The sequence below is a fragment of the Schistocerca cancellata genome, chromosome 3, assembly GCF_023864275.1.
Source record: "Schistocerca cancellata isolate TAMUIC-IGC-003103 chromosome 3, iqSchCanc2.1, whole genome shotgun sequence".
NCBI classification, from domain to species: Eukaryota; Metazoa; Arthropoda; class Insecta; order Orthoptera; family Acrididae; genus Schistocerca; species Schistocerca cancellata.
The window spans coordinates 644,344,891-644,369,910 of NC_064628.1; the positions used below are offsets into that span (position 1 = coordinate 644,344,891).

The 25,020-nt window shown below is 38.9% G+C and overlaps 1 protein-coding gene across 1 annotated transcript in view; it reads right to left on the reverse strand.

Annotated features, from left to right (window-relative positions):
- The window catches only part of LOC126175593 (proteasome activator complex subunit 3), a 43,387-nt gene that overhangs the window by 16,786 nt on the left and 1,581 nt on the right, over positions 1-25,020 (reverse strand). The window contains exons 3-4 of the mRNA XM_049922457.1: positions 14,508-14,650; positions 3,902-4,091 (exon numbers count right to left, since the gene is read on the reverse strand). Coding sequence (XP_049778414.1) covers positions 3,902-4,091; positions 14,508-14,650 — 333 coding nt within the window. The remainder of the gene's footprint in view (positions 1-3,901; positions 4,092-14,507; positions 14,651-25,020) is intronic.

Consider the following 25,020-nt stretch of genomic DNA (forward strand, 5'->3'; position numbering starts at 1 on the left):
CTTCCATCTGTTTGGCCCAATAAAGGGTGTGCTCCATGGGAAGCGGTACATGGATAATGGGGAGGTTATTGAGACAAGATGTTTGCTCCAATGCAGGTCAATAGAGGGTGTATGGTCCTCCCAGTAAGGTGGCTTAAAGCCATGACATTAGCTTTGTAGCCAACAGAGTGGGGAACCATAACAGGTATTGGAATCCTGAATAAAACCATCCACAATAAATAAAAATGTGTTGCATAACTTACTGAAAACCCCTCTTACATATAGAGGAGGGGGGATTATATACTGCTCAATATTATTTCCGTCTTTTTGTTGTCTGGACGAATGAGGGGATGAATTATGCATGTAAAAGTGAGTTACATATATGGGAGAAAATGATAGTACAAACCAGTCAGTTTATAGTATTTTGGAATAACAAAACTCATTTCAGACCTTCAGACAATTAAAGATGAAGTTAATTTGTATCTAATTGGTTTCTGAGAATATTTTATTTTGTGATTTTAGGTAACAGATTTCTGGACAGTGATTGGTCCAAGGAGGGAGAGTATCGGTACGTGAATTGAAATATGAAGCTAACTGGTTACAGTGTTATCCAGCAAATCAGATAAGAGGTCTTTTGCATGCTTTGGTACAGGGGAAGAATTTCACTTGTGAGCTAAAAGAAGTCCTTGTTCAGCATTTGTGATAAGTGGTCACATAACTTGGAGCTCTAGGCATTTCGTTAAAGCTGAGTAAACACAGTTCTTTGGGGAATATGATTTATTATTAAAGGTTTATGATCATTTGTGAATGTTGTCTACAAAAATGTTATATCGTTTAGTAAGAGCAGATGTTCCACATGGCATGCTGTACAGTCATAATTGCAAATTTTTGAAGTCCCAAAGTATGATCTGCACAGTATTTGAGCAAGTATTTAAAACTACTAAACATAGTGTGATTTTGACAAATTGTTTTTAACTGACGGAATGTATGGGGTCCAAGTTAATACTTCAACTCATGAGAAGGCATGCCTGTGTATAAAGTGCACCAATCACAAATAACAGTTTTGTTCTGTTCCATTGTTGTTTTACAATTGCGAGCCTGTACATACTACTTCAATATTGCTTCAGCTAACACAGTATTAAGTTGTGTTGTCATACTTTAAAATGATCAGCAGTAATATAAAATAAACAGCAACCTAGGTGAGAAAAAAACTTACGATCTGCGCAAGAAAATGTCCAGATTCCGAGCTAGCAGCATGATCCCATGATCAGGCAGTTATCTGAGATAATTAGTAAACCAACATGTGGTTGGCAGGAATCTGATCCAACTGTGCTGTTTAATGTTTTGAGTGGTTTATTACTGTGTGGTAGCATTCGTATGCAGCAGCATTGTTATATAATGAAAGGTTTATTTTATTGTTGTTTAACTAAACAGTGATTTAGATCGTAGAATGTAAGTTTATTTTATCATTGCTTAATTCAACTAAGATTACTTTGTGATTTTGCACTTACATGTGAACGAAATATGCCACATGCCTGCTCATGTTATATATATTAAAACTGTTTGTCTGCCCAACAGTTAAACTGGCTACTATAGAGGGAATGACGTATAAATGTGAAAGGATTAGTAAAAACAGTGCTTGTTTTCATTAATTCATTTCTGGAACTGTACTTTAGGAGGGACTTTGTTGTAAGTATGTGTATAGAAACTGACGATACAGATGATGTAATTCTACGAATTTTTTTTTCATTTAATAGATATAGCCAGACATGGTAAAATTTACTCACTTTAACAGCATAATACAGTTAAATATACACTCCTGGAAATTGAAATAAGAACACCGTGAATTCATTGTCCCAGGAAGGGGAAACTTTATTGACACATTCCTGGGGTCAGATACATCACATGATCACACTGACAGAACCACAGGCACATAGACACAGGCAACAGAGCATGCACAATGTCGGCACTAGTACAGTGTATATCCACCTTTCGCAGCAATGCAGGCTACTATTCTCCCATGGAGACGATCGTAGAGATGCTGGATGTAGTCCTGTGGAACGGCTTGCCATGCCATTTCCACCTGGCACCTCAGTTGGACCAGCGTTCGTGCTGGACGTGCAGACCGCGTGAGACGACGCTTCATCCAGTCCCAAACATGTTCAATGGGGGACAGATCCAGAGATCTTGCTGGCCAGGGTAGTTGACTTACACCTTCTAGAGCACGTTGGGTGGCACGGGATACATGCGGACGTGCATTGTCCTGTTGGAACAGCAAGTTCCCTTGTCGGTCTAGGAATGGTAGAACGATGGGTTCGATGACGGTTTGGATGTACCGTGCACTATTCAGTGTCCCCTCGACGATCACCAGTGGTGTACAGCCAGTGTAGGAGATCGCTCCCCACACCATGATGCCGGGTGTTGGCCCTGTGTGCCTCGGTCGTATGCAGTCCTGATTGTGGCGCTCACCTACACGGCGCCAAACACGCATACGACCATCATTGGCACCAAGGCAGAAGCGACTCTCATCGCTGAAGACGACACGTCTCCATTCGTCCCTCCATTCACGCCTGTCGCGACACCACTGGAGGCGGGCTGCACGATGTTGGGGCGTGAGCGGAAGATGGCCTAACGGTGTGCGGGACCGTAGCCCAGCTTCACGGAGACGGTTGCGAATGGTCCTCGCCGATATCCCAGGAGCAACAGTGTCCCTAATTTGCTGGGAAGTGGCGGTGCGGTCCCCTACGGCACTGCGTAGGATCCTACGGTCTTGGCGTGCATCCGTGCGGCGCTGCGGTCCGGTCCCAGGTCGACGGGCACGTGCACCTTCCGCCGACCACTGGCGACAACATCGATGTACTGTGGAGACCTCACGCCCCACGTGTTGAGCAATTCGGCGGTACGTCCACCCGGCCTCCCGCATGCCCACTATACGCCCTCGCTCAAAGTCCGTCAACTGCACATACGGTTCACGTCCACGCTGTCGCGGCATGCTACCAGTGTTAAAGACTGTGATGGAGCTCCGTATGCCACGGCAAACAGGCTGACACTGACGGCGGCGGTGCACAAATGCTGCGCAGCTAGCGCCATTCGACGGCCAACACCGCGGTTCCTGGTGTGTCTGCTGTGCCGTGCGTGTGATCATTGCTTGTACAGCCCTCTCACAGTGTCCGGAGCAAGTATGGTGGGTCTGACACACCGGTGTCAATGTGTTCTTTTTTCCATTTCCAGGAGTGTACATATACAACCTGTTGACACGTTGTGCAGCTAATTTTTTACAGCTTTTCTCAGCTGAGAAACAATATACTGCACAACAGGGAAGGTCATGCTTCTGAGAAACTCACTAAGGTGAGTACTTTGTATGTTAGTAGGATGGCAGAAGAGAAACTGTGACACTGCAAGAGGCAGAACACAAAAACTAAAATGTCATTTTTTGTTGCAGAATGCAGCGTCTCATTACTTAAACTAATATTTCCATGTGAGCTGGAGACATAGCAGTGAGTGTAATTACACTATGTTATTGAAAATATCCGGACACCCCCAAACACATACATTTTCCATATTAGGTTCATTGTGCTGCCACCTACTGATAGGTACTCCATATCAGCGATCTCAGTCCCCATTAGACATCTGTTTTGCTGTTTTCTTACAACTGTATTATAATGAAAATTTGTGCTGTTGTTGTACAGGGATATTAACAGTAACTGCACAATCATCTGTAAGAATAAATCATATTTATCACTCCTCACTAAGATTGTATATCATCAGTTTCTGATAGCTCTTATGCTTATCTTTTTACTCAAAAACATTTTAAAAAACCTTGGGAAGATCACTTTATGCCCATGAAAACTCTCTCTAACCTCACAGAATACTTTCTCACAAAGGTGTTCAAGTAGTAGTGCATGTATAAAAATAAACTTACAAGATTTGCATCTTCAACCAGTTGTCGAATGTGTGGCTTGACAACATGCACAAGTTCACAGAGGTATTTGTTACAGGGTACCAACCCTGTAGGTAACACCATCACTTTTGTGCCACCAACTTTCTCTTCTTTCCCAGCATCATTCTTCCATTTCTTAGGAGGTGGAGGATCTGCTTCATGATGAGCTGTGCTGGATAAAAGTATGATGAATATAATTACTATTTAACATAGCCTTTCATTGACAGTTCTCACTGCTCAACTCAGGAAGAGTATTACCAACAAACAGCATGCAGTTACTGACAAGTTTCAAGTCATATAAACGCAATGTTAAACTCATTCTTCTGCATTTAAAATACTTGGGTCCATACAACTACAGTCATCCAATAAAATTTATGTTGGTTGTTTGACAATTTTTAAATATTTTGGTTTGTTTATGTGAAATTACCCTATAATAGAGTAGTTCAGAATAGTTTTAAAAAATTTACCTTGTACCATTATTGAATGGCGGCCATTTTTATTTGTAAGCACACGAGTTTTTCAATTTGAAGATAACAGTGTTAATGTGAATATCTCCGTGCTGGGCTGAGTACAGTATTGTAACTGATATGATTGTTTTTAGAAAAGTCTCCTCTACAACACTGTTTATTACCTAAAATACCCTAAATTCAAAAGTAAGAGCAAGAGCTCTGACAAATGTTTCCTTAATTTTTTATAAATTTTTGAAATTTGAAAATTGTTTTTCTGTTAAGTTTGGGGACTGAATGTAAAAATTTGGTTTTAGCACAATTTGTACACCTACCGTATTTACTCGAATCTAAGCCGCACTTCTTTCCCGATTTTTGAAATCCAAAAAACCACCTGCAGCTTAGAATCGAGTGCAAAAGTAAGAGGAAGTTCTGAAAAATGTTGGTAGGTGCCGCCACAACTAACTTCTGCCGTCAAATATATGTAGCACTACACAGGCATGCTTTGCAGGCACAAAGATAAATACTGGCGCCAAAACCTCTGCGCCAGTAAATAAATTTTTAAAAAAAAGGTGGAAAACTAGCATTTTTCTCTCCACCCCGAGTTTCGACCACTGCATTTTCATACATTATCCAACGAAGTAAATACAAATTCCATATTGTTCATCTTCAAATGTAGCAGCCTTTCAATGTACTACGAAAATCCGACTGGCAAGACTGTTCGGGATTTTTGTCAATATGGCCAACTCTACGTTCTGAATTTTTTCCTACCTGTGAGAAGATATGGTTGCTAATAGTAACTTTTATGAATTGTGGATCACATGCAGTATTCTCTTCACCATAAGAATAATACGAATATAAACATTTTGCCAAGTATTATTTCGTGTTTGCTGCTATCTCATTTAAACCATGTCTGCTTAATGAACTACGAAACTAGATGAGACAACAGCAAATGCGGAAGAATGTACATATCATGCCATGTTCATATTCGTATTATTCTTATGCCTAATAGTGACACACTCAGAAATAAGGCATGGCAATTGACTAGATTTTTAAATCTAAGACGACTCTAATTTCTGTGCAGAATGTTATGTACTAAAGAGGCGTGTGCAAAGATTTTCAAACGGAGAAAAATTTTCGCGAAACTCTCGTTCAGAACATCATCTATCATATGCAGTCTATTATCTGGTTCTTGTTGAGCCTCTCTTTTTTTTTAAAAAAAAAAGCGGCTGTGGCACGCACAAAAGTAAGCCACGCCGCGAGCGGTGACAGGCCGTAAACACTCATTATCAGAATGCGGCAAACTGCACGACACAGTACAGTAATGCGTTTTCAGCTAAGTGACGTAAACACCTATAACAAAGAGAACGGCAGCTATCAGATTAAAGAAAAATAAGTAATCAATTCAAACCAGATGAAGCACATGAAAAAGGAAGAGTACCGGTACCCGTATAAATATGGACGGAGCGCCTGACGCATAGCAATGGCTACCTGGTAAAGCTTAACTGCTAAACTTACGACTCGAACCACACTACTGTAGCTGTATCGTCATTCATTCGACCTAAATTGTGTCTCATATTACAATGGACCAACTTTGTTTCTCCCCTTGAATTTCGAGTCACAAATTTCAGGTGCGGCTTAGATTCGGGAAATTTTTTTTCCCTTGATTTCGAGTCTCATTTTTCAGGTGCGACTTAGATTCAAGTAAATACGGTATATGATAGTGAAGTACTGTAAAAATTTCAACAATTATATTTGACTGAACAAGGATATGAATTTTTGAAAATGAGGAAATAATTCACATTACACCAACTACTTATGGCTGTTGCCTAATTCATGTGTGATATTTGCTAGATGTAATCAATTGTTATTGAAATTAAGAACTGAATTATACGTAAAAATCAAAAAATTACTGAACTAAACTTTTATATTATCTTGACAATTTTAAAATAAATATTTCCAATTAACATACGAGACGCAATGCATCCTAATCCTAGTGGTGAGTGCTAAGAACACATTTCTTCAGACAGCTTTTGTTATATAGAATAAGACCACTCAGTTCAAGCACTGAAAACTTGTTTAACACACTTTTCTTTGGTCCCCAAACTTTTGTCACTAGGAGATTTCTTGAATGATGTTCTTGGGTCAATAGGGTGATAAAAAAAAAGCACAAAAATATCATTGTTTTCCGAACTTATTCTTTCAACCTGTGAAAGCCACCATTGACCACACACACACACACACACACACACACACACACACACACACACACACACACACCGCTTGGTGGCTAGCAGAGTATATGTGTAGATGTAGAACTATGTCATTCAACGTTAAAAAGACAGAGATGTAATTTTACTGACACAACGATCCTCATAAATTATGGTTTCTGATGTTCCATAGCATAGAACTAAGTTTTCTGCAAAGCCAAGTAATTTGGGGAATTGCTTTGTTCCTTTTATTTCTTTCAAATCTGGTTTGAAGTGTTGTTTTGATATGAAAACTACTTCTTGGTGGGGAAATAGGCAATGCCTTTAATATTAATCTTTGCAAAAGGCATAGATGTCCTCTATTTTAAGAATTTGATCTGTAGTCAATCTTTGTAACCTTGCTTTACTCATTTCACATTTTGCTGTACTTCCTACTCCACTGCATGCATTTTTACCATTGCAAGAGGCAAAAAAGTGCAACCCAAAATCTACTTTGTCATTGCAAAGATTTGAAAAATTCTTTTTGTTCTTGTACTGACTACCACTTCCAACTGAGAAGTATATGAGCTTCTCAACCTTGGGCAACTTTTCTTTCATGTGATTGTTACATACTTTTAAAACACATGGACAACCCATGCATTATGCTCCCAGTAGTCACTTAAAATGCAAATTGAAGAACTGCAAACTTCATCTTCCTCATTTCTGAAGTACAGAACAAGTGGTTGCACTGTTGCCTAGTTACTGACCTAGTGGTACCCTTGCACTTCATTCTGGAACACAAAAGTAAAGTTGTCTGCAAAATCAGCTATGACTATGCATTCAATTTCATAAAGTTGTGCTTTTTTTTTTGTCCTTCAAAAATTTTAGAAACATCAGGGTGACTTAAGATTTTTTCAGTTATGAATTAAAGATTGAAAGTACTCTTACTGAGATTCAATGACTTGTCATTTCTGCTGTCAGTTGTGACCCACTGTTTGAAGGTAACATTTTGGGCATTTCCTCCTCAGATTCATTAAACAATTCATAAGCAGATTCTTTAGTAGGGCATTTCATCACGCAAACTCATAATGCAGTCACAATTGTTAGCATCACAAACCATTAAATCTAGTAGCTCTCTGTAGATAACATCACTGAGTTTTGCACCCAAAATCATCAGTTTGACATTTTGATGTCCTGGGGAGCTGGCCAAAATACACCATACTTACGGCAAAGATCACAAAATTTTGACCATCCAGTTTTGCATTAGGATGAGCATTTTTGAAATTATACATAAAGTTCATCTAAATTTGACAGCACTATTTTTGCTTTGTTAGTTTAACTCCACTTACAATAACTCTTTTGCTACCCTTGCTACACAGGCACATTCTACTGCTTTCATCACCTTAAAAAACTGCAGGATCTTTTCAATTTCTTCTTCACTTATGAGTACTGCTTTCTTCTTTCCTAGAACTGGTAAAATGCCTTGCTCTTTCACTAAAATTTTGGGTTAGTCTAACTGAACAATCAGAAAGGACGAACTCCTAAACTATTTTTTTTTTCCCCTCTTAACCACAATTCTGAGTCTCTTCTAATTTGTTGTACCTTCCTTTCAATAGTTGCTTTTCTTTTCCACTAGTTTTTTTTTTTTTTTTTTTTTTTTTTTTTTTTTTTTTATGAAGCAGGAGATGCCTCTAAATTACAACAAGCAATATCCAATTTGCTAACAGCTTCCTCATCAGGAATATAAATTGTCATGAACAATATTACATGTTCCTGGTTGTGCATTGCATTCACAATAAATATTTTTGAGTAACAATTTCACCACAGGGAATTTCCAGGAATCACCTTAAGTCACTCGGGAAGTTGTTTTACTTGCACCTAACAAGGACAAATGTTCAAGTTTTATTTCCCTCAAACCTTTAATAACTGGCTTTTTATAAACTCTGGCTGGATCAGAGAAATCTTTTTTCCAAAAATGTTATTGTACTTCAGAACATATTTTTTCTCATGATACTTACAACTTAAATATAGAGAAGAACTTACTTGTAATTTAAACCAAGTTTATCTATCTTAATCAAAGACATTAACATCTTTTAAGTTTTTTGAAACTGCACCATAAACTGTTTTGTGATGCACTTCACTTACTATATGTCCTATAGAGCACTGCTCATGAATTTTATTGCATTCCAATTAGTATTTCAAATGTATTTATTATTAATTTTTAAAACTATTTTAGTTAAAAATTACACTCATGACAAAAGCACATAAAATATTCTCCACTCTCAACGAAGGTTGTACATTCACCCTAACAGAGGTTTCTGAACAGACTGACTACAGCAATGCCACACCCAGCAAATTTAGCAGAGATACACAGTTCATGTACAGGTTTGTCACTGACTCGTTTGTCACTGACTCCTGGGCTGACTTGCTACACTGTCCACTGAATTCTGTACACACTCGTCTTTAAGGCTGAACTCTTCTGCAGACTTCTCAACAATAAAGAAATTTCACATGTTCATCATTTTACTTCTATCGTTTTGAATGTGTAATAATGTGCTACGCAACTGAGAATAAATCTATATGTAAATGGGCAATTTTTTAAATGCAGAACTAAAGCAAAAGCTCCTATTGTTTAATATTTTTTATTAAAATCAACCACAATAACTAAATATAGGGTTATAGTGTTAACTAAATACAGGATGATAGTGTTAACTAAATATAGGTTATAACTAAATTTTATGAAGGAATAAACCATTTAAACAGGCAGCAACCGTAAGACCAATCGTAGTATAATATAACTTATTTCCTCATTTTTTTAAAATGTTAATCTTTGTTCACAGTCAAATATCAATGTTTTTATAGTACTTTGCTATCATAAAAATGCACAAAATTGGCAATGATCAAATTTTTATATTCAGTCCTACCAGAAATAACTAGTCCCCAACCTTTACAAAAAGTAAGGACTTTCAAATTTCAAAAAGGGAAAAAAAGTTAAGAAAACATTTGTCAGTGTTCTTGCTCTATATAAAGTGAGTAGTTTATGATATCTACCTAGAGTTAGCTGCAACAGGAAGAAGATGTGCTTTTGTTGGGGCTGCGAATTTTAGCAATTTTGATCGAAATAAACTTACGCTGCAGTGTTGTTCTTCGACACAGTAATAACCATTTGTATTGTGACACAGTGTGAAATTTCAAACACTTGTGAGTGCTGCATTAAATAAGTATTGTCATCATCAATCGTATACTTAAACTAAATTGTACTCTTTTTAAAATTGTTAAGGTGTAGTAGATCTATCATCATTTAGTAGATCTATCATCATTCAAAACAAACTTTCTCTAATTACGATGTACAATTATGTGAGAAATCAATAAGTTTAGAATTTTCTTGCATTTACAAAACTAAGTTTTCGTAAGTTAGTAGTTTGAGTGTTTTATGTGTGATTTAATTCATAGCACATCAGCGTTTGTGTTTCATAATTCAACCAAAGTATACATCACCCCTGAATTTCATTGTAAATCAACACAAATAATATTAAACTTCCTGGCAGATTAAAACTGTATGCCCGACCGAGACTCAAACTCGGGACCTTTGCTTTTCGCGGGCAAGTGCTCTACCAACTGAGCTACCGAAGCACGACTCACGCCCGGTACTCACAGCTTTACTTCTGCCAGTATCTCGTCTCATACCTTCCAAACTTTACAGAAGCTCTCCTGCGAACCTTGCAGAACTAGCACTCCTGAAAGAAAGGATATAGCGGAGTGAAAATCTCATTCTGGAAACATCCCCCAGGCTGTGGCTAAGCCATGTCTCCGCTATATCCTTTCTTTCAGGAGTGTTAGTTCTGCAAGGTTCGCAGGAGAGCTTCTGTAAAGTTTGGAAGGTAGGAGACGAGATACTGGCAGAAGTAAAGCTGTGAGTACCGGGCGTGAGTCGTGCTTCGGTAGCTCAGTTGGTAGAGCACTTGCCCGCGAAAGGCAAAGGTCCCGAGTTCGAGTCTCGGTCGGGCACACAGTTTTAATCTGCCAGGAAGTTTCATATCAGCGCACACTCCGCTGCAGAGTGAAAATCTCATTCTGGAAACATCCCCCAGGCTGTGGCTAAGCCATGTCTCCGCTATATCCTTTCTTTCAGGAGTGCTAGTTCTGCAAGGTTCGCAGGAGAGCTTCTGTAAAGTTTGGAAGGTAGGAGACGAGATACTGGCAGAAGTAAAGCTGTGAGTACCGGGCGTGAGTCGTGCTTCGGTAGCTCAGTTGGTAGAGCACTTGCCCGCGAAAGGCAAAGGTCCCGAGTTCGAGTCTCGGTCGGGCACACAGTTTTAATCTGCCAGGAAGTTTCATATCAGCGCACACTCCGCTGCAGAGTGAAAATCTCATTCTGGACAAATAATATTGTTTTTCTGAGAATTTTTGGAATCTACCATTGTCCTTTGCATAACCTACCAGAGATTTGCAACAAATCGGAGTTTGTTATTTAATTTGCTGCAGCAGATTTTCTAACTAAAGTATTGTGTTATATGCATTTTCCACTAGAGAGTCATAGCCCTATAAAATTATCTGCATTTATCATAAATTAACTCAGTTTTCAAGTTTAACCATTATCAACATCAAAACATTTTGGGAAAGGAGTAACTTTTACCTCAGGTTTGCCGTAACAGAAATCTCTTTTTGTGTATCTGCTTCAATTCTTGTAAGGGAATTAGCAACTTTTTAGCTCAAAAGATTAGAAGATAATCAGCAGGTTTAAATAAAAGTCATTTGTTCACTGCATTGTAATATATTGCACCAGCCAAAATGTAGCCCCAATTGTGAATGCTGTTCTCAAACACGGGACGAGTTGGTTGATGTTCGTAAGCAACTAGAAACTGCCCTGACTACTGCCAAACAATTGGTAGCTGCTGCAAAACAGTTGGTTGGAAGCACTCCCAAGAGCCTTGTATCTGTGATACCTGTATTAGAGGTACCTCAAGTACTATTCTCTCCAGTGGATCCTGTCTCCTCTGCAGAAAGTACAGTACATGATCTGTCATTACCGTCCACTTGACTGTGAGTGGCATGCCAATGGAGGATCTAGACACCCTGTACACAGTGGACGGTGACCAGTGACGTTTCAGGGTCTTGTACTCCCCTAACCAATAAGTTTGAGGTGCTGTCTATCACTGAAAGAAACTGAGACAGTGGGGCTACCTTCACCTTTTTGGGGGAAACGTGTTTTGTTCACTGTCAGCAGGAGGCAAACACAAAAGGGTAGGGGTCAATTAACCATCAGCAGTTAGGGAAATGGCAGCAAAGGGACGGAAGGATACCAGGTGAACTCACTTGTATACACCTGGGGGTCTCATTCAACATGTTGAAGAGGCTATTCTAGCAGCCATAAGAGAACAGGGTGCAACCAACTGCAGATTGTGGCACACATTGGAACATATGATACCTGTCATCTAAGCTCTGAGGTCATCCTTGTGTCATTCCAGTAACTGGCAGGAATTGTTGAGAAGACCAGCCTTGTGCATGGAGTTTCAAAGTAGCTCACAATTTGCGCTACTGTCCCAAAACTGATCGCAGCCCTTTGTTTCTGAGTAGAGTGGAAGGAACAAATCAAAGACTTCGAAGATTCTGTGACAAGCTAGGCTGCAACTTCCAGGACTTGCATTGTAGGGTTGAGAGCTGTAGGGCCCTCTCAAGAGGTCGAGTATGCATTACAAATCTGAGTCTACCACAAACACAGCTGACTGTGTGTGGGGTGTCCACAAGGACTTTTTAGTTTAGGCGACTCTCGACCCAATCCAGGTAACGATACGTGTAGCAAACCCGCAAGTATCAGTGTAATATCGAAAGAAATGCCTCCCAAAGATGAGAATATTAAAATCATAATGGTAACCTGCATACGCATTTGCAACAAAGTGCCAGGGTTTGAAGCACTCATGAAAAGCAGTGAAGCTCACATAATATTAGGTACAGAAAGCTGGTTGGAACCTGCAATTGACAGCACTGAGATTTCTGGGGAAATTTTATTTGTATATTGAAAGGACAGGCAAATGGAACATGGGGGTGGTGCATTTGTCACAATAGACAAAAAATTCAAATCCACTGAGACAGAAATTGAAGCTGCAAGTGCGATTGCTTGGGCCAGACTTAATATTCGAGGTGGACATAAAATGATAATAGAAGGATCCAGTTGCCTCCTGACGTAACTGAAAACTTCAGGGAAAATCTCACTTCACTTGTACATAAGTTCCCCCAGTACAATGTAATCACTGGTGGAGACTTTAATCATCCAACAATTAATTGGGAAAAATTATGGTTTTGTTAATGGTGGGTGTGATAAGACATTTGGTGAAACTTTACTAAATGCCTTTTCTGAAAACTAACTAGAACAGACAGATAGAAACCCCACTCATGACGGAAATATATTGAATCCAATGGCAACAAGTAGACCTGACCTCTTTGAGAATGTCCACACCAAAACTGGTATCAATGACCATAAAGCAGTTGTGGCGACAATGATTACAAACGTAAAAAGGAGAACTGAAACAAGCAGAGAGATACATATGTTTGGTAAACTAGACAAAAAAAAATCATTTGTGTCGTATCTCATTGAGGAACTTGGGGTGTTGAACATCTGTTTATCAATAGACTCTTAAGAAACCAGTTGTTTCAACAGGTAGTGTGCTGGGCCACTTGGGCTCAACAGGTAGTATGCTGGGCCACTTGGGCTGCCAACAACTTGTCAAAGAAGAAACCTTCTTTCTGTAACTGGTAAGATACAGTGTCTAACTGGTGACTATTCATAAACACTATTGTGTGAGAAGAACAGTAGTGAATGTATTCCACAGATTGTATTAATAGAATTCTTCAGGAGATGCAAAGTATAAATTAATATTATTGCCAAAATAAGATTTCATAAAACAAAGAGCAGTATCACTGCTCTTGTCTGCAAGTAGAATTTCTATATTGATCTCCTTTATGTAATTCTTATGTTCTTCCTAGTTATGGCATGGTAAGTCTCAGTTTATATCTACAGCATTATCACTGGGATGTTTCAAGGCACACTACTCACTGGCACTGTGAATACCTACATGAGTGATGGTCTTAGAGGGGGTGCGTAAGGGAGATACAAGTCTCCTACACGATATTCTCATGGGTTTGATATTCACCCTGGCTACCCCCAGAATAAAGCAAGTCTTTATGAATTCAATGAAAGGAGTAAATCTTACAATCTACATACTTCACACAAAATAACGAAATATTCTGTAAGGCTTGGTGGAAAGAGGGAATGTTATCAGTCCAACACATTTGCCTATACGCAAAATCTAGCTGTAGGAGCAATAGCTACACTTCCTGTACCATGCACATTCACATGCTCCTCATTACCATGTAGTCCTGGTCATAGCCAAATCACTTTTCTGCACACTTTTTCCAACTGGTTTCTGACATTCTGTCATGTAAAATAAACTCAGCACACAGAGAAACAAAGCAAACAACAAAACATATCACAACTTACATCACCAACTACAAGCATTTTCTACAACTAACTTTGTCAACCAGCACAAAGCAACAGGGCAATATGAGAATCGTAAATAATACAATAGGCATGACTACATTCAGGAGGTGAGACTACATTCATTCTCCAATAAGCTGTTTCCATGATCACTGTATTATAAACAAATAGCTCTCTATCACTTTGTTATTCTGAACCAACAATACAATATATCAGCATTGATATTTGCCACGAGTTGTAAGAATGACTCATTGTAAATAGATTTGTGACTACACTTCTGAAATATTCGTAGATTACTTACCATTTTATACGAGCTAACAGTAAGACAGAAGATGTGTGCCTTGTCATTCATAATGCAGTTCACACCCATATCACGCCAATGCCAAAGCATGTTGGATTTTCCTAGTAAGATGGTTTTTCAATAACAGAAAGACTTATTGTACAGAAAAAAGATATACCTGTTCAGAACAATTGGATCTGGGACTGGTATATTCAAAGACTGATGAACAGTGTTCAGTTCACGGGCGAATGGAGGTGTCTCCAAGAGTTCATTAAGTTCAACAATCTTCTGTGGAAAACCCTTCAATATCAGTTCTTCAGCCTGCAACAGAAAACTGGAGTATTACAAAAATCAAGTCAAGTAAATGACAAAGTCAAATCCAATGCATCACAAATTATGCAGACTAACAAATTTTATAATATTCTGGCCACTTCTCAAAACAACAACTTTTAAATTAATGGTTTGTATGATGTGATCCATAACTAATGCTTCTGGGAAATACTGAAAGACACGGAAAATTTCTGTGCAAACATCAACATGTATACTGAATAATTTAAAACATTTTATTTTGCTAAGAGTGTCATGTTAAGTTCTAGGAAGGATTGAGAGATTTTTGAAAATGGTACTTGGGAGTAACCTATACTGGTCAACCTGCATACCAAAAGAAAGGTTGATTCAACTTTTATGCGTAAAATGCATATGAGGTATGACTACAAAATGCACAATAAGGAAACTTCATACTGTAAGAAGTCCGACTGAAAGCTTTTTCACTACTGCACCAGTATTAATTAAATGGATCACACTTCATTTCGCAGAATTATACTTCGCTACTCTGATTTAGTAGAATTGGAATCTCTAATGGTAATCACTTTTTCTGCTTGACAGCATTTGTGTGTGTGTGTGTGTGTGTGTGTGTGTGTGTGTGTGTGTGTGTGTGTGTGCGCACCCTAAGGTAAGTCTTTCCACTCCTGGGATTCGAATGACTCCTTACCCTCTCCCTTAAAACCCACATCCTTTCATCTTTCCCTCTCCTTCCCTCTTTCCTGACGAGGCAACCGTTGGTTGCGAAAGCTAGAATTTTGTGTGTATGTTTGTGTGTCTATCGACGTGCCAGCGCTATATATATATTTTGTCTTTAAATATGTCTGCTTGTGTCTGTATATGTGTGGATGGATATGTGTGTGTGTGCGAGTGTATACCCGTCCTTTTTTCCCCCTAAGGTAAGTCTTTCCGCTCCCGGGACTGGAATGACTCCTTACCCTCTCCCTTAAAACCCACATCCTTTCGTCTTTCCCTCTCCTTCCCTCTTTCCTGATGAGGCAACAATTTGTTGCGAAAGCTTGAATTTTGTGTGTATGTTTGTGTTCGTTTGTGTGTCTGTCGACCTGCCAGCACTTTCATTTGGTAAGTCACATCATCTTTGTTTTTAGGTATATATATATATATATATATATATATATATATATAGGGAAACATTCCACGTGGGGAAAAAAATATCTAAAAAGAAAGATGATGTGACTTACCAAACGAAAGCGCTGGCACGTCGATAGACACACAAACATACACACAAAATTCTAGCTTTCGCAACCAACGGTTGCCTCGTCAGGAAAGAGGGAAGGAGAGGGAAAGACGAAAGGATTTGGGTTTTAAGGGAGAGGGTAAGGAGTCATTCCAATCCCGGGAGCGGAAAGACTTACCTTAGGGGGAAAAAACGACAGCTATACACTCGCACACACACACACACACACACACACATATCCATCCACACATACACAGACAGAAGCAGACATTTGTAAAGGCAAAGAGTTTGGGCAGCGATGTCAGTCGAGGCAGAAGTACAGAGGCAAAGATGATGTTGAAAGACAGGTGAGGTATGAGCGGCGGCAAATTGAAATTAGAAATTAATCCGCCAGGCCTCTATCTCCGCTAATTTCTAATTTCAATTTGCCGCCGTTCATACCTCACCAGTCTTTCAACAACATCTTTGCCTCTGTACTTCTGCCTCGACTGACATCTCTGCCCAAACTCTTTGCCTTTACAAATGTCTGCTTGTGTCTGTGTATGTGGGGATGGATATGTGTGTGTGTGTGTGTGTGTGTGTGTGTGTGTGTGTGTGTGTGTGTGTGTGCGCGCGCGCGCGCGCGAGTGAGTGTATACCTGTCATTTTTTCCCCCCTAAGGTAAGTCTTTCCACTCCCGGGATTGGAATGACTCCATATCCTTTCCCTTAAAACCCACATCCTTTCGTCTTTCCCCCTCCTTTCCTCATTCCTGACGAAGCAACGGTTGGTTGCGAAAGCTTGAATTTTGTGTGTATGTCGACCTGGCAGCACTTTCGTTTGGTAAGTCACATCATCTTTGTTTTTAGACAAATTTTTCCCACGTGGAATGTTTCCCTCTATTATATTCATATATATATATATATATTTCATAAGGTTACAGAGAAACATTACATCAACAATATTTACATACACGTCTACGTCATTACTCTGCAGTTCTCACCTATGTGCTTGGCAGAGGGTTCAATGAACCACTTTCAGACTACATCTCGACTGTTCCACTCTAACTTCACACAGGAAAAACAAACACCTAAATCTTAAAGAGTGAGCTCTGATTTATTTTATTATAATGGTCAATCCTGCCTATGTAGGTGGGAGTCAACAAATTATTTTGTGAAAAATTTTGCCGTGACATAAAATGTACATTTTAATGATTGCCACCCCAAGCTCACTAATCATGTGTTTCACTTTCTCCCCTATTTCACAATAATACAAAGTGAGATGTCCTCTTTTGAACTTTATTGTGTCCTCTCATCAATCTTTTCTAGTATGGATCCCACACCATGCACCAACAGTTCATAGGAGGATGGAAAATTAAGTGTTAGCAGTCTCATTTAAGATTTGTTGCATCTTCAAGCGTTCTGCTAATAAAACAGTTTTTGGTTTGCCTTCCACACATTTTCTACGTAATGTATCCAATTTAAGTTATCAGAAACTGTAATTTCTAGATTTTCAGCTGTATCAACAACTTTTAAATTTGTGTTATTTATCATATACCCAAAATTTAACAATTGTCTTACTACTTTTGACGAAGACCTAACACACTTTGTTTTGTTTAAATGTTCAATTGCCACTTTTCGGATTATGCAAATTTCTCGTCTAAACCACAATGCAATTTGTTTTGATCTTTTGATGACTTTACTAAATGGTAAAAAGACGGCAGCATCTGCAAACAATCTAAAAAGGCTACTCAGGTTGTCTCAGAGGGATCACAGAAGCCTGATTAAATGGTGAGGTGTATTATAACCCATTCCCATATGTAAGATGGGCTGATATTCAGTACAAGAGCTGATCTCATAATTCCAAGAAAGTGCTTTCAAAGAAGATCGCATAATTAATATTACTGTCATCCCTCTACATAGCCGTCAGCCTGGATGCAAATTTAAACTGATATCTATAGTAATAATTACTTTGTGCATAAAAGCCTGCACCAATGCACATATCCCTAATAACAATCTCTGGTTAATTTTGAAAGAGTGTCAATGTTACAATTTTTGTCGATTTGCATTATATTCAATTAGTAATTATTGTTGCTCTGTGTCATTTATCACTCATTTGGAGTGGAGCACCACTACAAAGGCTTGAATGCCCAATATCCCAGAGGTGATAGATGCTTGCTGAAATCTTCATGGGCTCATGATGGCAACATGGCTGTTTGCCTGTTTTCTGTACAGACACACATGTGTCTTGTTTTCATCACACCAGCACATGCTTTACATTTGAGTCACTCCTATCTTGTTTGCAGTGACCAATCTTTTGTGCAATAGTCAAAAGCTGCTAGAAAGTGATACGAAGGCTAATCTAAGACATTTCACCTGCAGGAAACTTTGCTTCATGGTTAAACTCCTGTTTGTTTGTCTCACATACCATAAATAGTGTTGTGTATCACATCAGTGAATCTATCAACATTTCACTTAAATATATTTACATGACTACTATGAAACATCAATTACATTCAGAACTGTAGAACACAATCATCATTTAACATTATGTTGAATTAACTGTTGTTGCTAAACTATTGTGTAACATTTAACAGTATCACAGATTTGTTTACAACTTTTAACATGACTGCATTTGACTTCCCAATACAGCAATAACACCCCACACAAAATTTCATAAAACTGTTTTCTGGTGTCACTACAAAAAGTTAGGGAACATATCAAGATTATGACAACTGTTTTGTTCAAACTGTAGTCATGACTGGCCCCTATATTCTCATCCAATGGAAAGTAAATTACAAAATCAGACTTCATCAGACGAAAATTCAGACCAGTTGCAACAGTATTGTCTGAGCTCCACTGTAGCCAATGAATTAATGTGGCCAACAAAATTTTAATACCCACAAATGAAGATAAACGAATTGTGGATACATATGCAAGTAATGTCTAACAGATAGAAGCTATACACGTACAAACCACTGCCTATATACCACACTGAGAACTTAGTGGCATATTTTCTCTCAGCATGCTCAAATGAAAGGCACAGCAATACTGGCTCTACTTGTATTGCAGCAATGACCTTGCAAGCAATTTCTTCAAGGCTGAGGCACATGATGCTAGTTTTAGCATCCTTGCCCTCTATGGAGAGCAAAATATAAACTACCATACAAACAAATCAAATCATTCGTTCTACTTTACTGGCAGTAGTTTCTTCCTGGTTTGTATGGGGCCCAAGATATGCCTACCTCAACTCCATTCATGTCCCCACTCCCAACCAATAGTATCAACTGCCTCTGTTTCTCAATCTTGTGTATGCTTATAAAATGAGTCAACACCTGTTTTATTCTATTTATTGTCTTCCTGGACAACACCTAGTAAGTCACCTGTCTGAAGGATATAATTGCCACCATCAGGTTCTCCTTATTTATATTGTGTAATACTTAGTCACACTGAAGACAGCTGTTGCAGAGGCCCCAGTAATTTAATAGTTTTAGTTTTTTGTAAAGACACTGCCTAATATCCAAAAAGACTTAATTCAAATTGATAATGACTGTGGAAGCCTAAAAACTTTCACACGGCAAGTACGTTTATAGTATGAATTTTCTAATGTAACAGAGGAGATAAAGTGTATCCTTAGAATGATGTTTCTCTGATGATTACTGGGAAAAAATGAACTGCTGAGGACAGCCAAGTCTCTTGCGGCATGGAACATCCACCTGTAAGATACTAAGAGAGCTAATCTAGGTTAATTTCATACACAGAAATATGCAGACAAATGTAAATGCTGTCATTCAAAATAAAATATTCTTCAAATACATAAGGAGCTGTTGGAAGTAGGAAGAACTGTACCACAGGATTTCTAGTACATATCTCCTTAGCTCCCACATCTGCTACAATTCCCACAGATCCTGGTATCCAAGACATTGACATCTCCTTTCCCAGTTTTATTAGCACGGGAAAGGTTTCTTGGGTGTTGTGGATATGTCTGTGTGCCGCATATTTGTGTAGCTGAATGGTGCTTAGGGAGTATGAATGTCACTTAAGTCTGCTCCGGTGTCCTGAATATCACCTAGCTCTTTAGTTTGCAAATTCATTCAGTAACTGTATCTTGAGAAGACATGAAGGGAAAACCACACAGCAGCTGCTTACCACCAAATCTGGAAGATGATATATATTTGCAGCATTAATTCAAAATTTCATAGAATTTACGTATAAAAAATACTGCCAAGACTGCTAACTCTCCTGCACTTCAGTAAATATTCACTAATTTTGGACCTATTCAATAACAGTGGTGGCAATGGGCTACAGACTATGGTTGTGGGTGGCATTAGGTCCACACCCAGTGCCACTAGGTTACACTTAACACAAGATTGCTCACAGGCAAATGATGAAAATCTATTCCATGACAAGAAAAGCATTGGTTTGGCATGTTATTGATTTTTTCTCTGTTCCCATGGAAGATTTTATTTTATATTTTTTGCTGTTTGACTCAAGCTCTTTGGGTCATCATGTATATCCACCATGTTAATGTCATGTAAATTATGTGGCTTCCTTCTGAAGGAAGTACCTTAGTGCTATAGAAACCTGGTTAAGATTTTTACATTAAACCTAAGTAACCGGTTGGCTGTAAATTCTATATAATGAAAATTTATTTACAGTTGCTGCTGACAGCCATGTTGAAAATAGTGAAATTTTTCTTCCATATCCAAGATATTCACTACAATATTTCTATAGTGCAGAACACATTGGCTGCTGTCAAATACTGGAGAGCAACCTAATTCATTATGTACCACCTCACCACAGTAAAATGCCGCTACTGTCAACTCACAACACAAAAATTTGATAGAACTTCTTTGTCAGTGACCTCATGTATCTACAAGGGAGAAAGTGAAATTTGCACATCTGTTCTCCACACATGTGCAGTATCATTTCCAGAACTATAGGGGTGGATTATCATAGCAGAACATTATCTGCACAAGTTTTTAATTTGGGCACAGGTTTCACATGCATTTAGCTTGGCACTTGGAACTGCCGTAGCTGGGACATAATATTTTCCTACACAGACAGCAAGCAGCAGATACTTAAGCGAATTTCCCATGCCTAATGTAGCCATTGCCAACCTGGTACGAATGTCATTAAAACCAGCCCCAAAACAGAGGATGCCACAGAAAGCAAAATATTTCGTTAAGTCTACTGAAAGTGTTTCACTGGTGAAGACTACTGCAGTTCCTCCTTTGAACTCTCATGCAACAGCCAAAATGACATATTGAGATAAGTGGTTATGGAATAGAAAACTAGCTAATATCACTCAAATCTGAGTGGACCTGACAGGGTACTAAGGTGATTTTTTATAGATTATTTCTCTTATTCTTTTATTATAGGCTGATGATTTTATTACAAAAAGGGTTGGGTCATTCCTGCTTCCAATAAGGACAAGGGCTGCAAGATGTATGTAGCTGTAGTTCTATAATGCTGACATCAAACTGCTGTAAAGTAATGAAACATTTTATGTATGCAAACTATGATCTACTTGGACACTGAAAGAATTGCCTGCACGAATCAATATACATACCACAAACAGCCATCTTGTGAAACTCTGGTCATAGTGCTTATCCATGAGATCCAAAAGAAAGCAGATACCAGTCCCAAGATTTATGCAGTGTTCCTTGACTTCTGATTGGCATTCAAAATGGTTCTAATGGTCACACTGTGAACTAAATGTGAGTTTCAAAAATGTTAGACCAACTTCATGATTGGATTAATAACTTCCCAGCAGACAGAACACGACACGCTGTTCTTAAAGGAAAAAAGCATCCAACGTGGAAGCAACTTCGGATGCATCCCAAAGATGTAAGGATTCTTAACATATACAATATATATATAAAATGTCCTTGTAAAGAAAGAAAGAATAGTGCTTCACATTCTATCAATGATAAAATCATTAGAGAAAAAGCAGAATTTGTATTGGACACAGATGATGAAGGAAATGGACCATGTACTTCTCAAACATTTTGAGTGAACGATAATCTGTTGCACAGGCTATCACTGGTTAGATTCAAAAGGCCAACCAATGACAGCCAGTGCAGTTATAATAAAATTTGTTTTGGCTGAGAACCCCACTGTAAGAAAGATACCCCCTTAATGTTACAGATACATGATTGCTGAATACGTAAATGCCTCTCAGAAATCCACTAGCCATGAGGCTCCATACAAAGACTGTGGATTTTACGCCCGGTCCTTCATATTTTAAAATGAATTAATATCCTTCATTTTCCATGTAATACATTATCTTCAAGTCATTTGGTATTGCTCAAAGCTTCGTTTCTGGAACATCAGTGAATATCCAACGGAATGATTAATACATATAGTGTTCATGCCCATCATGGCAATTATGATCAATCATCTGATTTGTTTCTTAGACAGATCAGCAAAATATTGTGATTCCTTAACTGACATAATTAGTTTTATGATGTTACAGTTGTATACATTCTTCACGATGGCTATCATCTTCTCCTCTTCATATCTACAGAAATGATATGCCGTTTGGGGCTAAAGTGCACTTCATGTGTCAGTGGCTCTTGTTGACACTGGTTAAAGCCAACAGGGCAATAGTATACAGCAGCCAATGACAATTGCTGAATCTAACGATTTCTTTCTGCAGAAAATTAGAATTAATCATGTGTGCTTTCGATAAGCAGAGCACTTGGATAACTCTCAGAGATATGATTGTCAGGTTTTTTATGGTTGCTTACTGCTTTTTGTGCTGTTTTTTTTGTGTTTGGAAAAAATTAGCTGTGCTGGCAGACAACCCAGCCACAAAGCCCGAGGCCTAGTTTATTTTGGAATGAATGAATTTCGTAGTGAGTTGATGAAGCCAACAAACCTCCACACCAGTGGAAGGCGGTGAGGTTTTTGGGCTGCACATTATATACTGAATGAACGAATGAACGCATGAATGAAAACATTCCCTGTTGAATCTGATGTATGCCCGTAAGAGGAGATTGCGAATGTGGTGATTAATGCCATGCAGCAGTCCTAAGGTCCATATGTTAAACTCAACAGATCAGTAGTCCATTGGACCACTGGAGACACACTTATAAACACTAGACACTTTCATCACAACACACATGAAGCTAACTGACAGAACAGTTTATATACGGAAACACAGAGTCATTTGCCCATCATTCCATTTGTGAATGAAACAGGAAAGGAAGTGATAAGTGTTACAAGATATCCTCCACTATGTGACGTATGATAGCTTGTAGAGTATGTATGTAGATGCAATTCTGCAACAGAAACCTACAGTGAAACTGATCCAATCACAGCTAAGACCACAAAGTTTGTAGTACTTTAGGACAACAAAGTCGATCATCAAAATATCGCAGACAAAGCAGAATCATTTGTACAACAATCTGAAGCATATGATCGGTCAACCTGCCAGAATCCCAAGTAATCACCTTCAGCAGCATGGGCTGCTGTAAAACATGCAATAAAACAGTAAGGTTCTGGAAGGCACAGACAGTGATTTGGAGCAATGCAAACTCCAACATTGTGTCCAGCTGCACTAGGTAGGTTTTAAATCCAGAGAGTTTGGTGGCCAGTACAGTAAACTCATCCTAGTGTTCTTCGAACCATGTAAACAAACTGCAAGCTGCAGGACATGTTGCACTGCCCTGCTGATAGATGGTACCAGCTGAGCAAAATGATCTGCATGTAAGGGTGGACATGGACCCCATGGATAGATACACACTCAATTGTTGATCGATTGGCTTTCCAGAATGAAATCACCAACAGAATGCCACAAAAGCATTCCCCATACCAATGATTCCTCCTCTGGCTTGAACCCTTCCAATGATTGTCACAGGGTGTTACGGATGTTTCATCTTTACAGGCCAATGGCCATCTGTCTGATGGAGTATATAACATGACTAATCTGGAAAGGCCACTGCCATCACTCAGTTGACATCCAGTTGCAGTACTGGCGAGCAAATTAAAACCTTTGTCCCCAATCGACAGCAGTCTGCATGGATGCATGAACCAGGTGTCTGATGCAGAGGCCCTTAAGCAACATACACTGGATGGTGGTTGAGGAGACATCACTGGTGGCCCCCTGGTGCATTGCAGTAGTCAGTTTTCAACAGTTTCACATTAATTCACCCATATACATCTCCACAGGCGTTGTTCACCTCTGTCATGTATGGCGTGTGGCGCACCACAGCTGCCTCTGAGCCAATTTTGGGTAGCATCACTGCCATAAACGGTGTGCTTTAGCCATGATGGTAGACAAACAGTTTACAAACTTAGCTGTTTTGGAAATGCCCTCATCCTTGGGCCAAAAAAGCCAACGATCACAACCTTTTTGAAATCAGATAAACTACTCCGTTTCTGCATTACAACAACGATTGCACTGTTGTCCGCATCCACAGACATGCTTTATATATACCCTCCACTGCAGTGCTGCTATCTGTGAATGGTTATTATACACTGATGTCAAACATAGGCTGTGGTCACAATTTGACTGGCACTTTGTATCTTGTAGGTGGTGGCTTTGATCACATTGTTTACCAGACCAACAAAGTATTGTAGATAGTGAACACACAGTGTGTCCGACAGTTACATTTACACCCATGATTACAATCCCTACTTGCCCATTGTGATCATGTACTTTCAAGCTTTTAAGAGGTTTGAAGGCATTACTAACAAGTACACTCCTGTGCCAAAAACCTCTTATTCTGGAAGAGGCCATTTAATTTGTCATATTTTATTTTGCTATGTTGTGTTGTTATTGGTGTCAATCATTGGTTGTTTCAGAAGACAGGTATATCTGCCTTGTTAATAACTCCATAGATCTACCCACCCTCAACCATCAACATCCCCCCCCCCCAAACATATAATAATAATAACAATAACAACAACATACTATTATTCATGGTTCTCACCGAACACCCAGAAGCAAACTCCAGACGACTAAATGAAACTGACAGGTTGCCACCCTACATGAAACTGACAGGTTGCCACCCTACAGCTGGAGCTGAATAACAAACTGACTGACTGTTAGTCATTTATAAGGGCAGGTAGCACGTCAACAACCAAAGAATGAGCGTTGTCATACCTTCTGCTCTTGTGTGTGTTACTTCAGGTGCCAGTTTGCGAAGTCATTCAGAGATGACACTTATGGCTGTTGCAATTTGTTT